Consider the following 14889-nt stretch of genomic DNA (forward strand, 5'->3'; position numbering starts at 1 on the left):
ACCTTTATTGACTTTATTTGTCACACGTACATCAAAAAATACATTGAAATGTGTCAGTTTGCATGAATGACCAATGCAGTTGAGGATTGTGCTGGGGATACCCCACAAGTGCCGCCAACATAGCATGCCATGACTCACTAATCCTAACTCTAAACAAGCGACTTTGGAATGTGGGATGAAACCAGAGAACCTAGGGGAAATTTGCACGGTCACGGGGAAAATGTACAAAGTCCTTATAAACAACCGTAGGAATCGAACCCCAATCAGTGATAGCCGCCGCTGTAAAGCAATTGTGCTAACCACTATGCTTCTCTGTTGTCAATGCAATAATATTCTGAAAATGAGACCTAATCTGCTAGCCATTTATACAGGTTGCAACTTCTTGCTCTTACTAAAGGCAAAGCAGTTTATTAATAAGAGGGAGGTGCATTCTGTCACCATATTGGAAGTGCAGCCCGTGTCATTAAGGAAAACAGCCTGGGTGTGTAATTTGCATTACCATTGATAGGATGCAATAGTGTGCCACTACAGTGTTAATATATAATCATGCAGCATAGACAAGGTCTTTGAGTTCACCAACTCTTTGCCAATCATCGAACTTACAGCAATCCCAATTTTTGTTTTTCCCACATTCCAATCAGCTCTCCTCAGACTCTACCACTCATCCACACTCAAAAACAGTTTACAGTAGCCAATTAACCTACCAACCTGCATGTCATTGGGACAGTGGAGTGACGTGGAGCACACAGGAGTCACAAGCAAGCTATAAAGGGAACATGCAGGCTCCACACAGACAGCACCAATGGTCAGGATGGTCGCTAGAGCTGTAAAACTGTACAAAGCAGTACCTTCCTGAAAATACATCAGATAAAGTTGATATTCTGTGTGGGGCTTCAGTCTGGCTGACTACATGCATGGTCTCTCCTCAACTCTAACCTGCTTCCATAACCTTTGGACTCACTTTCAAGGATTCGGCAACACATGTTCTCGCTATCTATCTAACTATCTATCTATTTATTTATTTATTTGCTTGCCGTTTGTCTTTCTTGCACAATAGTTGTTTGTCAGTCTTTGTGTGTAGCTATTCATTGATTTCAAAGACATTGGAACAAATTAGGCTATTCAGCCCATTGAGTCTGCTCCACCATTCCATCATGACTGATTTATTATTCCTCTCAACCCTATTCTCCTGCCTTCTCTGCATAACTTTGATGCCCTGACTAATCAAGAACCTATCAACCTCCATTTTAGATATACCCAGTGACTTGGCCTCCACAGCTGTCTATGGCAATGAATTCCACAGATTCACCACCTTCTGGCTAAAGAAGTTTCTCCTCATCTCTGTTCTAAAGGTGGTGAATCTGTGGAGTTCATTGCCACAGATAGCTGAGGCTGTGCCATCTGGTCCTAGATTCCCCAACTACAGGAAACATTCTCTCCACACCCATTCTATCGAGACCCAAGGACACCCAAGTTCCTTTGCACCACTGATCCTATTGTACTTATTTGTTTTTCCGTGAATGCCTGCAAAAAAAGATTCTCAAGATCATATATTGTGACCTATACATACTTCGATAATAAATTTACTTTGAACTTTGAAGTATGTCAACACTTGCATTCCAGAGCAATTTACCTCAAGCTGCAGATTTTCCCTTTTTATGGGATCAGCGATTCACCTCAGTATGTATCTGAGAGAACTTTCAGTCACATAATCACACGGGCAGTGAAAGATTCCATTTACACTTCAGCAACCTACATTGCAACTGACTGAGACAAATCTCTGTATTTTCAGGTGGAACAGATCTAGCGCGTGATTGAGGAATCTGATTATTTATGTGGCATTGCTCTGTTTAAACTTGCATTACTTGTTTGTGGGAATATCAATCATCGTATCTTATATGGTGGTTCAAATTGTCTCCGAGTTTATCTAGCACTCTTTATAGGGCAAGATGTCTCCGTTTTTGAGATCGCGACTCCTTTCTATTTGGCGCAGTATGAAAGTGCAGTTTATCTCACAATTTGAGATATCTACTGTTTATGACTCAATTTCTCTGTTATTGGGGTGATACTTTTCCCCGTGTTTTTAAGGGGATAATTTATCTTGCTCGGTTTATATGCGGTATATTCTGTCGTGGTCGGATGCAATTCATGAGATGCAAGAGTTTCTTAGGTGTTTATCTTTACATACGGGGTTCAGTCTTCAGCCGTGGATTGGATGAGACAGCGGTGGCATGCCTGAATTTCCCCGGCTACGCTTAGGTGCAGAACAGCAGCGTTGTTTGGATGTTGGACCTGTCTGTCTCCACCCTCCATCTTCTTGTGTCCAATGAGCTACGCACGTAGTTCGTCTCGCAGCAGGAAGGACGGGAGGTAGCTAACCAGCCTTTCGGCTCTCAGTGCGACTTTAGCCGGAGTTCCGTGCACTTTAATTGTCTGCAAACCCACTACCCCCGAAGTAGCTCCCCATCTACCCGGGCAAAGGTACACCATGGCGACCCCATTGACGGACTTCGAGAAGAGGAAGCAGATCAGTGTGCGGGGAATCGCAGAGCTCGGGGACGTGGTGGAGTTGAAGAAAGGCTTCAACAGGCATCTACATTTCACTCTGGTCAAGGACAGGAACGTCGCAACCCCCCGGGATTACTACTTTGCCCTGGCTCATACCATCCGCGACCACTTGGTGGGTCGCTGGATCCGTACCCAGCAGTATTACTACGAGAAGGATCCGAAGGTGGGTGAGGCCAATGCTCCACAGTCCATCCCCTTTCCTCCCGAGCCATCGTCAACTCTTCCGCGTCTCAACCCTTGTCTAAAATTGCTCATACCCAATGTTCGTGAGCGCCCTTCATTAAAATTAAAAATGCAAGGAGAGAGAGAGAGAGAGAGAGAGGTTTGTACAATACTAACAGCAAAAAAAATTATATTCAAATACTTTAAAACAGTAAATGCTGATCTAACACAACCATTCATTTTCTGCATCCGTTTTCAAAATATTAAGCGCCCTGTTTATTTTATTTAGAATTCCAGAGGTTATATTCCAAATAAAGCCTGCCTTGTTTTAGAGGGTAAGAGTGGAGTTTTAAATAATTGGCGTTAAGCTTTCAATTTGTCATAGCACGTATTCCCGTTGTAACTTCGCCTGGTACCGTATTGATATTCCAATTTTTAAAAATATATATTTGCTCTCCGAACTCATTGAAACCTGCGGAGTAACTGAGGCACTTTTTATAAAATTTGTTTATAATTTTAATGGAGCATCCGGTGGGAAACACGCATTTGGAGAAGTTATATTCCACTGCACGTACTTTTGACAGACAGACATAATTTATTGATCCCGAGGGAAATTGGGTTTCGTTACAATCGCACCAACCAAGAATAGTGAAGAAATATAGCAATATAAAACCATAAATAATTAAATAATAAGTTAATCATGCCAAGTGGAAATAAGTCCAGGACCAGCCTATTGGCTCAGGGTGTCTGACACTCCGAGGGAGGAGTTGTAAAGTTTGATGGCCACAGGCAAGAATGACTTCCTATGACGCTCAGTGTTACATCTCGGTGGAATGAGTCTCTGGCTGAATGTACTCCTGTGCCTAACCAGTACATTATGGAGTGGATGGGAGTCATTGTCCAAGATGGCATGCAACTTGGACAGCATCCTCTTTTCAGACACCACCATCAGAGAGTCCAGTTCCACCCCCACAACATCACTGGCCTTACGAATGAGTTTGTTGATTCTGTTGGTGTCTGCTACCCTCAGCCTGCTGCTCCAGCACACAACAGCAAACATGATAGCACTGGCCACCACAACCTCGTAGAACATCCTCAGCATCGTCCGGCAGATGTTAAAGGACCTCAGACTCCTCAGGAAATAGAGACAGCTCTGACCCTTCTTGTAGACAGCCTCAGTGTTCTTTGACCAGTCCAGTTTATTGTCAATTCGTATCCCCAGGTATTTGTAATCCTCCACCATGTCCACACTGACCCCTTGGATAGAAACAGGGGTCACTGGTGCCTTAGCCCTCCTCAGCTCCACCACCAACTCGTTAGTCTTTTTCACATTAAGCTGCAGATGATTCTGCTCACACCATGTGACGAAGTTTCCCACCGTCGCCCTGTACTCAGCCTCATCTCCCTTGCTGATGCATCCAACTATGGCAGAGTCATCAGAAAACTTCTGAAGATGGCAAGACTCTGTGTTGTAGCTGAAGTCCAAAGTGCAGATGGTGAAGAGAAAGGGAGACAGGACAGTCCCCTGTGGAGCCCCAGTGCTGCTGACCACTCTGTCTGACACACAGTGTTGTAGGTGCACGTACTGTAGTCTGCCAGTCAGGTAATCAATAATCCATGACACCAGGGAAGCATCCACCCACATCACTGTCAGCTTCTCACCCAGCAGAGCAGGGCAGATGGTGTTGAACACACTAGAGAAGTCAAAAAACATGACCCTCACGGTGCTCGCCGGCTTGTCCAGGTGGGCATAGATAGACACGATTCAGCAGGTAGACAATGGCCTCCTCAACTCCTAATCGGGGCTGGTAGGCGAACTGGAGGGGGTCTAAGTGTGGCCTAACCATAGGCTGGAGCTGCTCTAGAACAAGTCTCTCCAGGGTCTTCATGATGTGGGAGGTCAATGCCACCAGTCTGTAGTCATTGGAGCCACTGGGGTGCGGCGTCTTCGGTACAGGAACGAGGCAGGATGTCTTACACAGCACAGGAACCCTCTGGAGGCTCAGTCTCAGGTTGAAGACATGGTGAAGTACTCCACATAGCTGGGGGGCACAGGCTTTGAGCACCTGGGGACTGACACCATCCAGACCAGCAGCCTTGCTTGGGTGGAGACATTTCAGCTGTCTTCTCACCTGTTCAGCTGTGAAGCCCACCGTGGTGGTTTCAGGTGTGGGAGGAGTGTAGTCATGAGAGCAGGGTGGGGGACACTTCATGCTGTGACACTTCACAGTGGCTGACTGTTCTCTTCATATTTGTTATGTTCATACTCTGTACACTGACTGTATGACTGTACACTTCATATTTGTTATGTTCATATTCTGTACACCGACTGACTGTACACTTCATATTTGTTATGTTCATATTCTGTACACTGACTGTATGACTGTTGACTTCATATTTGTTATGTTCATATTCTGTACACTGACTGTATGACTGTACACTTCATATTTGTTATGTTTTGGGCAGTGCTGGCGCTCTATGTTGCGGGATGAGGATTAGGATTTCTTTGGCTCCCACTGGTTTTGTTTAACCCAACAGCTCCACCCCACACTATGTTAAAACGCTGAGTTATAAAATTCCTTCATGAACAGGAGAAAATGAAGAATAATAACCAGTGGGAAAGATAGGTTTTACCTTCCGTCAGTCAGCCCAACTGTCCACAATGGCCCCTGTGCATTTCATGTGCTTAGTGAGGCAAAATCCTATTTACCTAAAAGCACAAAATGCTGGCAGAACTCAGCAGGCCAGACAGCATCTATGGGAGGAGGTGGTGACGATGTTTCGGGCCGAAACCCTTCATCAGGAGTGAAGTAACATGGGATGGTCGAGGGGGGGATAAGAAGTGGGGGGAGGGATAGAGTAGAGAGCTGGGAAGTGATAGGCTGAAGGGAAATTGGCTAGGGGGAAGGGGGAGAATTATGGGAAATAAAAGAGAAAGAAAGGTAGGGCTGGGGGGGGGAGATTATAGTGAGGGGGGGAAAGAGAGAGAAAGAGAACCAGACTAAAATTATAGATAGGGATGGGGTAAGGGGGGGGCAAGGGTATCAACGGAGGTCAGTGAGTTGGATGTTCATGCCAGCAGGAAGGAGGCTACCTAGGCGGGAGATAAGGCATTGCTCCATCAACCTGTGTGTGGCCTTATCTTGATGGTAGAGGAGGCCATGGACAGACATATTGGAGTGGGAGCGGTCTGTGGAATTGAAATGTGTGGCCACAGGGAGATCCCGCCACTGCTGGAGGACTGAGCGCTGGTGTTCGGCGAAATGGTCTTCCAGTCTGCGGCTGATCTCCCCAGTGTATAAATGGCCACATTGGGAGCACCGGATACAGTATATCACCCAGTTGACTCGCAGGTGAAGTGGTGCCTCACCTGAAAGGACTGTCGGGGGCCTGGGATGGTGGTGAGGGAAGAAGTGTTGGGGCAGGTGTAGCACTTCTTCCGTTTGCAGGGATATTTACCTGCCTATTTTCCATACCCTTTCTTCATACACTCGTCCAAGGATCAACTTTATTTACCATATACATTTACACATATTAGGAATTTGCAGTAATGTGTTGGTCAGAGCACAGCATGCAACAAAAAAAAACAACATTCAACAATTATAAAGGATTGTATATAAATATATAGCTACTAAACTTGTGTGTTGCTCTGGACTCCTAGTATCTGCAGAATCACTTGTTTATGATTCTGCAACTTTTTGACTATGTGTTAGCTGACCCTTAATTGATGTTACAGTCATTTTCCAATCCTTCAGAATGAAGGAGCAAAATATATTTTTAGCTGGGCTTGATTTCAGATAAACACCAACAACTACAGAGCAGGAAGAAAAATTGGGTCTACCAGGACTGTGCTGATTGTGGATTTTGGGTAAGAGATGGAACATAGATTGTAGAAGAGTAAAGTAGTTCAGTTCATCATGTCTGTGCCAACCATAATGACAAATCAAACTAAACCTCTCTGCCTGGAGGTAATCCATCCCCTGCATGTTCATGTTTTTATCTAAATGTTTCTTAAGTACCACTGTGACATCACTTCCACCAACACTCCTGGCAGCATGTTCCAGGCACCTGTGTAAGATGAAACTTGCTGTGCAGATGCTCAGTCTATGGGGTAGGTAGTGCTGAGGAAGCAATTCAATCGCAGCAGAACTTAGACAAATTGGAAGAATGGGCAAAAAAGTGGCAGATGGAATACAGTGTTGGGAAATCTATGATAATATATTTTGGTAAAAGGAACAATAGTACGTGCTGTTATCTAACTGGGGAGAAGGTTCAAATATCAAAGGTGCAGGGGGACTTGGGAGTCCTCTTGCAAGACTTCCAGAAGTTTAATGTACAGGTTGAGTCTGTGGTAAGGAAGGCAAATGCAATGTTGTCATTTATTTCAAGTGAAATAGAATATAAAAGTAAGGAGATAATGCTGAGTCTTTACAAGACACTAGCCAGGCCACACTTGGAGTATTGTCAACAGTTTTGAGCCCCATAACTCAGAAAGGATGTGTTGTCATTGGAGAGAGTCCAGAGGAGGTTCATGAGGATGATTCTGCGAATGAAGAGGTTAACATATGAGAAGCATTTGGCAGTTTTGGGCCTGTGCTCACTGGAATTTCATTGAAACCTACTGAGTGTTGAAAGGTCTAGATAGAGTAGATGTGGAGAGGATGTTTCCTATGGTGGGGATATCCAGAACTAGAGGGTATAGCCGCAAAATTTTGGGGTGACCCTTTATTATAATAGAGGTAAGGAGAAAGTTTTTTAGCCAAAGAGTAGTGAAATTGTGGGTGCTCTGCCACAGTCTGCGGTGGAGGCCAAGTCCGTGGGTATATTTAAGGTGGAAGTTGATTGTTTCCTGATTGGTCAGAATATCAAAGACTATGGCAAGTAGGCAGGTGTATGGGGTTGAGTGGGATCTGGGGTCAGCCATGACGGCATGGTGGAGCAGACTTGATGGGCTGAATGGTCTAATTATGCTCCATTGTCTTATGGTCTTCTCATAATTCTATAAAAAATTCAGGTTTTCCTTCAGCCCCTGCTAGTTCAGAGAAAACAACTCAAATTTCTCTATCCCCTCCTGTTAGGTAATATTCTAATCTGATGAGCCCCTTCAAAGCATCCATATCCTCCTTGTAACCAGAGCTGCAGGCAGTTTTCCAAATGTGGCCTAACCAGAGTTTCATGTAGCTGCAACATGACTTCCTGTCTCTGATACTCAGTGCTGCAACTGATGCAAGCAAGTGTCCATTTGACTTCTTTATCACTCTTTCTACTTGTGTCACTACTTTAAGGAAGCTGTGGACTTTCATTCCAAGATCTTTCTTGTACATCAATAGTCCTATCACTAATGTATTCTTTCCCTTGTATTTAACTGCTCAATTAAGCTCCATCTGCCATTTCTCTGGCTATATCGGAGATTGCTCTGTATCTTGCTGTTTGACAACCTTCCTCACTATACATAACCTCACCAATTTTTGTGTGGTGTGCAAACTTGCTAATAAACCTAGCTACATTTTCATTTAAGTCTTTTATGTACATCACGAACACCAGAGGTTCCATTGCTGATCTGTGTGGAACACTGCTGGTCACAGATCTCCAGCCAGAATGATGCTTTCCCCACTATCCTGTCTTCTGTGTCCAAGTCAATTTTGAATCCAAATCACTGTGGAACCCATGTGTCTTGACCTTCTGGATCAGGGCATTGTGAGGCACCTTGAGGCTCAGATGCCTTACTAAAGTTAATGTAGGCAACATCCACTACCCTACCCTCTCAGTCATCTTCGTCACTATTTCAAAAAAACTTCAATCAAGTTTGTGAGATATGCACAGAAGGTTGTGCTGAGTACTTAAGGTTCAGGATTGCTTATTGTCATTCTTCAGTACAGACGTAAAGGAGAACAAAATGATTGTTACTCAAGATCCAATACAGCATTAAAAACATAAATGCAAGGATCACTAAAAAACAAAGAAAACACAATAAATAAATATATAAGCTATCCTATAAAACACAAAACCCAATGCACAGGAGATTTGTTTCAGCATTATCACAGAGACTAGAAATGATTTTGAGTGTGATGTCTCTGATTATTTAAATAACTTACTAGATTCATCTTGTTATCCATAAATTGTTTAGCAAAGCTCTGCTGTAGATTGTGTGTCCACTGTTAACATAAACTCTACCTTTGCACTAATTGATCAGTATCACTTTGTACATGTTTTGAAATGACAAACACTGAGTGCTGGAAGTTGATTCCAGTTTTCAAGCTGCAGAGCATGAAGACACAGTTCTGCTTTATTAATCCTAAAATATTTCTTTCTTTCACTATGTTCTGAAATGATCAGAACAGATGAAAATTTTATGGTGGGGGAGGTACTTTTTCAAAAATATAATTCAGCTGTAGTTTTTAAAGCCCCATTCTGATGTTGGAGGACTATGTGAGTGTGTTTGGGGAGGTTTATTGCTGTTGTTATTCCTCCATGAGGTCCACAACCTTGTCATACAGTTTAGAGGCTTGCATGCTTTGATGACCCAGAGAGCTGTGTTTGCTGGAGTCAGGGCCTGGTGCTTTGGCTTTTGGTTGAGTCACCCATGCCATACAGGTCAAAGGGTAGAGGACAGACTAAGAGTGGTCTACCAGTCTTCCATGTTTGGGGGTTCAGCTCAGGGCTAATAACCCTGAATGGTCAAAAATTGTTATGGAAACAGCAATGAAGAATCTTTCTAAATCTGTGTGCGATGGATGGTACATCAATGGGGGAACTTCATTGCTGCCCCAAATGCCAGCAGTGTAACAGGCAGCAAGTGTTGCATTGTTTTGTGAACATAGTATGTATGCATGCTTTGGGGCTGGAACGTGTGGCAACACTTCTGGGCTGCTTCTGTCGTGGTTTCTCATGCCCCACAAACGACCAGGAGACGTAGAAGATTCTTCAAGAAGGGTTAAACTTTAATTTGCAAATCAAAGCTGAGACAGTCATCGAGCTAGTCGCTGATTGCCCACCGATCCTTGTACATAGCATTTTTTATAGCAATCTCCTGGTTTAGTTGCATTAGCATATCCAATCGGTCTACAGTTGCGTGTCACAAGGACATCCGCCACTATTGTTTCTACCCATTGACTTAATCCTGTTCTAATCTACATCTCTTAGCTACCTCTCCTTAACACACCATTGTTTTCTATATTCTTAAAATTTCATTCTCCTACTAGATTGGATCCATGCATAGCAAATAGCAAGTTCAAAGCTGACTACATAGTTTTGGTTACACAGCAAACAATGCAACTTTTATACTCCAATACTTCCCAGCACATCCTTAGTTTGTGTTGGTTGTTGATGCAAAAGGTGCATTTCACTTTATATTTTGATGTACGTGTGATAAATGAATCTGAAGACTGAGTACGCCTGCTTGCTCCTCTTGGTGCTCTGAGTGTCAGCAGGAATTATGTCTGGAATGTGGAGTGGAACTATGTACACATAGACTCTGATCCAGTAATGAGGGTGCTTCCATGGGGTAGTGACGCAATGAGGTAGTGGCACAGAACGCCACTAAATTGCATATTTTGTTTTAGTCTGTGAAACTGTTACCAAAATGAGATTTCTGAGAAAAATACAAATGTATTGAGGAAAAATCTACTCAAGGAAGAAGAAAGTTATGGGATTGACTTGTTAACTAATTTGTAAAATTGAAAAGTGACCTCTGTTTCTTTTGTCAGTTTAGTTTGGCATGCAGACCTCATCACTGTTTATATTTAATTCTACCTTAATGCTATAGGATGTAATTATACACTCAGTGGCCACTTTAAAGAGTACCTCCTGTATCTGATAGAATAACCACTGAGTGAATGTTTGTGAATTTCTGCTGCTGTTAGCATATCCACTTCAAGGTTCAACGTGCTGTCCATGCAGAGATGCTCTTCTGTGCATAGCCTGGTAATGTGTGGTTATTTGAGTTGCTGTCACCTTCCCTTCATCTTGAACCAGTCTGACCATTCTACTCCGACCTCTCTCATTAACAGTGTTTTTGCTCACAGAACTGCCATTCACTGAATGTTTTTTGTTTATTGCACCATTCTCTGTAAACACCAGAAACTTGTGCATGAAAATCGCAAGAGATGAGCAGTTCCTGAGTTATCACCCTGTTTAACACCAACAATTATTCCATGGTCAAAGTCACGCAGATAACATTTCTTTCCCTGTCTGAACAACTGAACTTTTGACCATGTCTGCATCTTTTATGCATTGAGTTGCTGCCACATGATTGGCTGATTAGATATTTGTAAAAACGTGCAGGTGTACCCAATAAAGTGGCCATTGAGTGGGGCTGAAAAATGTGTTTTTTTTCTCTCTTGGACACCGTATGATGTGGTTTGTGGACTGGTTTAAGATGTTTCATTTATTCTAGATTTAAAAGGGCAGCAGTTCAGGAATAAATACCATTACTGTCAATCAGCACATGGAAAGGGACACACAATGCTCTGAAATTTAGGTCATGGCTTGTGCTGAAGCTTGAAACCAATGGGAGAATGCCGATAATGCCCAGATGATCAGGTGGTTTCTGTGGAAAGAGGGAATCTGATTTAATGCTACGAGTGGAAAAATGTTGCAGCAGAGCTTGCCAGTCTTAATGCAGATAGAGAAAAACAAGTGATTTGAAATTGTGGAATTCGATACTGAGTCCTGAAAGCTACATACAAAATGCTGAGATGGTTCTGTTTCTCTGGCATGCAGTGCGGTAATTTGGAATAGCCACCTTCCTTGTTGCATGCCGCAGACAGATAGATCAGAGGAGTGGGATGGCGGATTCAGATGACATATGCCTCGAGATTAATTATTGGACTTGGGTTTATATTTGCAGAAGAGAAGATTGGAAGGAATCTGATTGAAGTATTTAATATCATGTTGTGTAGATGAAATGAATAAAGAGCTATCGGCAGAGGAGTTGAGAACTAGGGGGCATAAAATGAAAGGAGATTGGCAAATGAACCTCGATCCAATGAGTTAATTTTCTTTACAGGGGTTAGGGTTTGAAATGCACTGCCAGGGTCTGTGTGGAGGGAGATTCATTCAGGGTGTTCAGAAGGGAACTGCATAAATACAGTATCTGAAAAGACAATGCGAAGAACAGTGAAAAGGAGAGAGCAGAGTGGTATTAGCCGGATTGCTCTTGCATTGAGCTGGTAGGGACTTGAGGGCTCTGTGTCTTGGAACCATTTTGCTTCTGTGAACAGAAAAGAATCAGGGTAAATGGTTGATGTTCATGATGGTGAGCCACAAATAGTGATGTAGCACAGTGGTCAGTTCTGGATCCTCAGATATTAGCAATCTAAGTGAAAGGGCCTGGGTGTATTTGTTTGATTAAAAATGCTGAGAAAGCAAATTATAATGAGAGAACACAGGATCTGTAAAAGGGATGTTGGTAGATTAAGTGAATAGACAAATTTCACAACTAGTACGGTATATAGAATGCAGATGTGAGGTACTTTGGTAGGAAGGGGCAAGAAGCAAGAAAGACCTATGAATGTTGTGGTATAGTAAGTTTGCAGCTATGTACCACAGAAAATCAGAAGGAGATGAAGTGTTGCCTGTCATTCCCCATTCCCTACGCAGCAAAAGATTTTAGATTCTTGCTACAACCATAAATGGCATGTGTGCAACCATGTGTGCAACACTGCTTGGGTCCAGAGGAGATTCATGAGAATTATCCTGGGAGTGAAAGTGTTAACATATGAAGAGTGTTTGATGGCTGGGCCTTATTTGCTAGAGTTTAGAAAAATGAGGGGTGGGGGTGGATCTAATTGAAACCTATTGAATATTCGAAGGCCTAGATAGAGTGGATGTGATGAGGATATTTCCTACAGTGGGGGACTCTAGGACTAGAGGGCAGAAATTCAGAATAGAAGGGTGTCCCATCAGACTAGAGATGAGAAGGAATTTCTTTAGTCAGAGGGTGGTGAATCTATGGAATTCATTGTCACAGACAGCTGTGGAGGCTGTTATTGGGTATATTTAAAGTGGAGGTTGATAGGTTCTTGATTAGACAGGGTGCCAAAGGATACAGGAAGAAGACAGGAACATAGGGTTGAGAGGGATAATAAATCAGCCATGATGGAATAGCGGAGCAGACTCAGTGGGCTGAATGGCCTAATTCTGCTATGTCTTATAGTCTTATGGAATTTTGCCTTTTAATTTAAGGAAAGATGTATTGAAATCAGGCAGTTCAGAGAGAATTCACTGAGTTGAGCTGGTTTATAAAGAAACAAGGGGGGAACTTCACTCAGAAGATGGTGTGAGTGTGGAACGAGCTGCCAGTGAAAGTGGTGTATGTGGATTTGATTGCAACATTTAAGAGAAGTTATGGAATTATATAGGATGGGAGGTATATGGTGGGCTGCGGTCCAGGTGCCAGTTGATCGAACTAGACAGAATTGCAGTTTGGAATGAACTAGATGGGCCAAAAGACCTGTTTTCTGTGCTGTAGTGCTGTGACTCTATTCCAGTACTGCAATCTCCTCAGGTCTCTCTCCGGTAAGGAAAGGTTGAGTAACGTGGGCCTGGACATTATTGGCATTTAAAACCTGCAGTTAGATTATTTAAGCAAATTCTGAGGGGACTTGACCAGGCAGATGTTAGTGTTTTTCATTATAGTGGAATCTGGTACTAGAGGGGGTATTATTTCAGAATAAGAATTAGTTCCCAATTATTTAAGGAAAACATGGGCAAGGATGCATTTCAAGCGGTAATGCATCTGTGGAACTCTCATTGCCAGAGAGCTATGGCGATCGTTGTGTATTTAATATTTCAGTAAAATTTGAATAATATTGTAAATATGTTGATTAAGCATTCCTTATTTGTTTAAATAATTCATTGTGGGTTATATGTAAAAATACACACTGCCACATGATACGTGCGTGCCTCGCTTAAAGTAAAACATGAAGTTAGACTTTCAATTCAGACTCTGGTGTCTACCATTGAATTAGTTCAGTGTTTTGAATTACAAAACATAACGATTGTGTCATTGAATGTTCAGGCTGATATTTAGTGAGGAAGTTGGTTATAGCATCATGTAGGAAGATGGAGCTGAACCAAGGGCAGATTGACCACACCTCACACTACTATTTTTCATTCTTGCATTTTTTTTTACTCACAATTTGGACTCCTAAGGGGATCACTTGAATTCTTTAAAGCTTTGGTCAGAATATGGATAAAAAATTTGAATTGCAGTGGTGTGCTATGAATGGCTGGCCTTGACATCAAGGCAACATTGTAACATTATATAGCACTTGTAAAACTGGTTCATTGATAATAGAGGGGCAAAACCTTTTACTGGTTGAAGTTATATCAAGCACCAAGGAAAATATGGAAGGGCCACTGCAAGTATCTAGTATGGAAGGGCCACTGCACAGGATGGAAAAAGCTGCAGAAAGTTGCAATCTCGGTCATCTCCATCATGGTCATTAGTCTTCCCAGCATTGAGGATATTTTCAAAAGGCAATATCTCAAAAAGGTGGCCTCCATCATTAAGGGCCCCCTTTATCCTGGACATGCCCTCTTATTGCAACCAAGAAGGAGGGGGTTTAGGAGCCCGAAGGGACACACTCAACATTTTAGGAACAGCTTCTTCCCCTCCACATCAGATTTGTGAACAGATAATGAACCAACCGATGAACACGACCTCACTATTTTTGCTCTCTTTTTGCACTACGTATTTAAGTTTAAAATGTACAGTATGTAGTTCTTATTGTAATTTAGTATTTTTATGTATTACACTATACTGCTGCTGCAAAACAACAGGTTTCACAATATGTCAGTGATATTAAACCTGATTTTGGTTCTGAGATGGGTATGGGTTGTAAGTCAATAATCAGGCCAAGGATACAGCTACAGAAGTTTTTAGGGTAGTTTTAAAACGGATCTCAACTCCATCAATGACTTTCCCCCTCAGAATTGGTGGTTGTAAAATATTCAGTTCTGTTTGCAACTTCTCAAAACATGAAGCAGTTCACATTGGCGTGCAGTGAGTCTCGGGCAAAATTACAACATGTTTCTTGTCAGAATGTAATCCATTCTCTCTTTTTTAGATCCCAAGTAGATGACATCATGCTTGCAATGAAATTATTTATTTCTCACAGCCGTTCACCTAATGCAGGGGAATACAGTAACATATCT

At 42.5% G+C, this 14889-nt stretch overlaps 2 protein-coding genes across 2 annotated transcripts in view; one reads left to right on the forward strand and one right to left on the reverse strand.

Moving 5' to 3' along the window:
• Positions 1-14889, reverse strand: part of LOC140730702 (barrier-to-autointegration factor-like) — a 35060-nt gene that overhangs the window by 16888 nt on the left and 3283 nt on the right. The window lies entirely within an intron of this gene.
• Positions 2321-14889, forward strand: part of LOC140730700 (glycogen phosphorylase, brain form) — a 107620-nt gene continuing 95051 nt past the window's right edge. Inside the window, exon 1 of the mRNA XM_073051491.1 lies at positions 2321-2731. Within this exon, the coding sequence (XP_072907592.1) occupies positions 2489-2731 (243 nt within the window). The 5' untranslated portion in view covers positions 2321-2488. The remainder of the gene's footprint in view (positions 2732-14889) is intronic.

Source organism: Hemitrygon akajei, chromosome 7 (assembly GCF_048418815.1).
Source record: "Hemitrygon akajei chromosome 7, sHemAka1.3, whole genome shotgun sequence".
Taxonomy (NCBI): Eukaryota; Metazoa; Chordata; class Chondrichthyes; order Myliobatiformes; family Dasyatidae; genus Hemitrygon; species Hemitrygon akajei.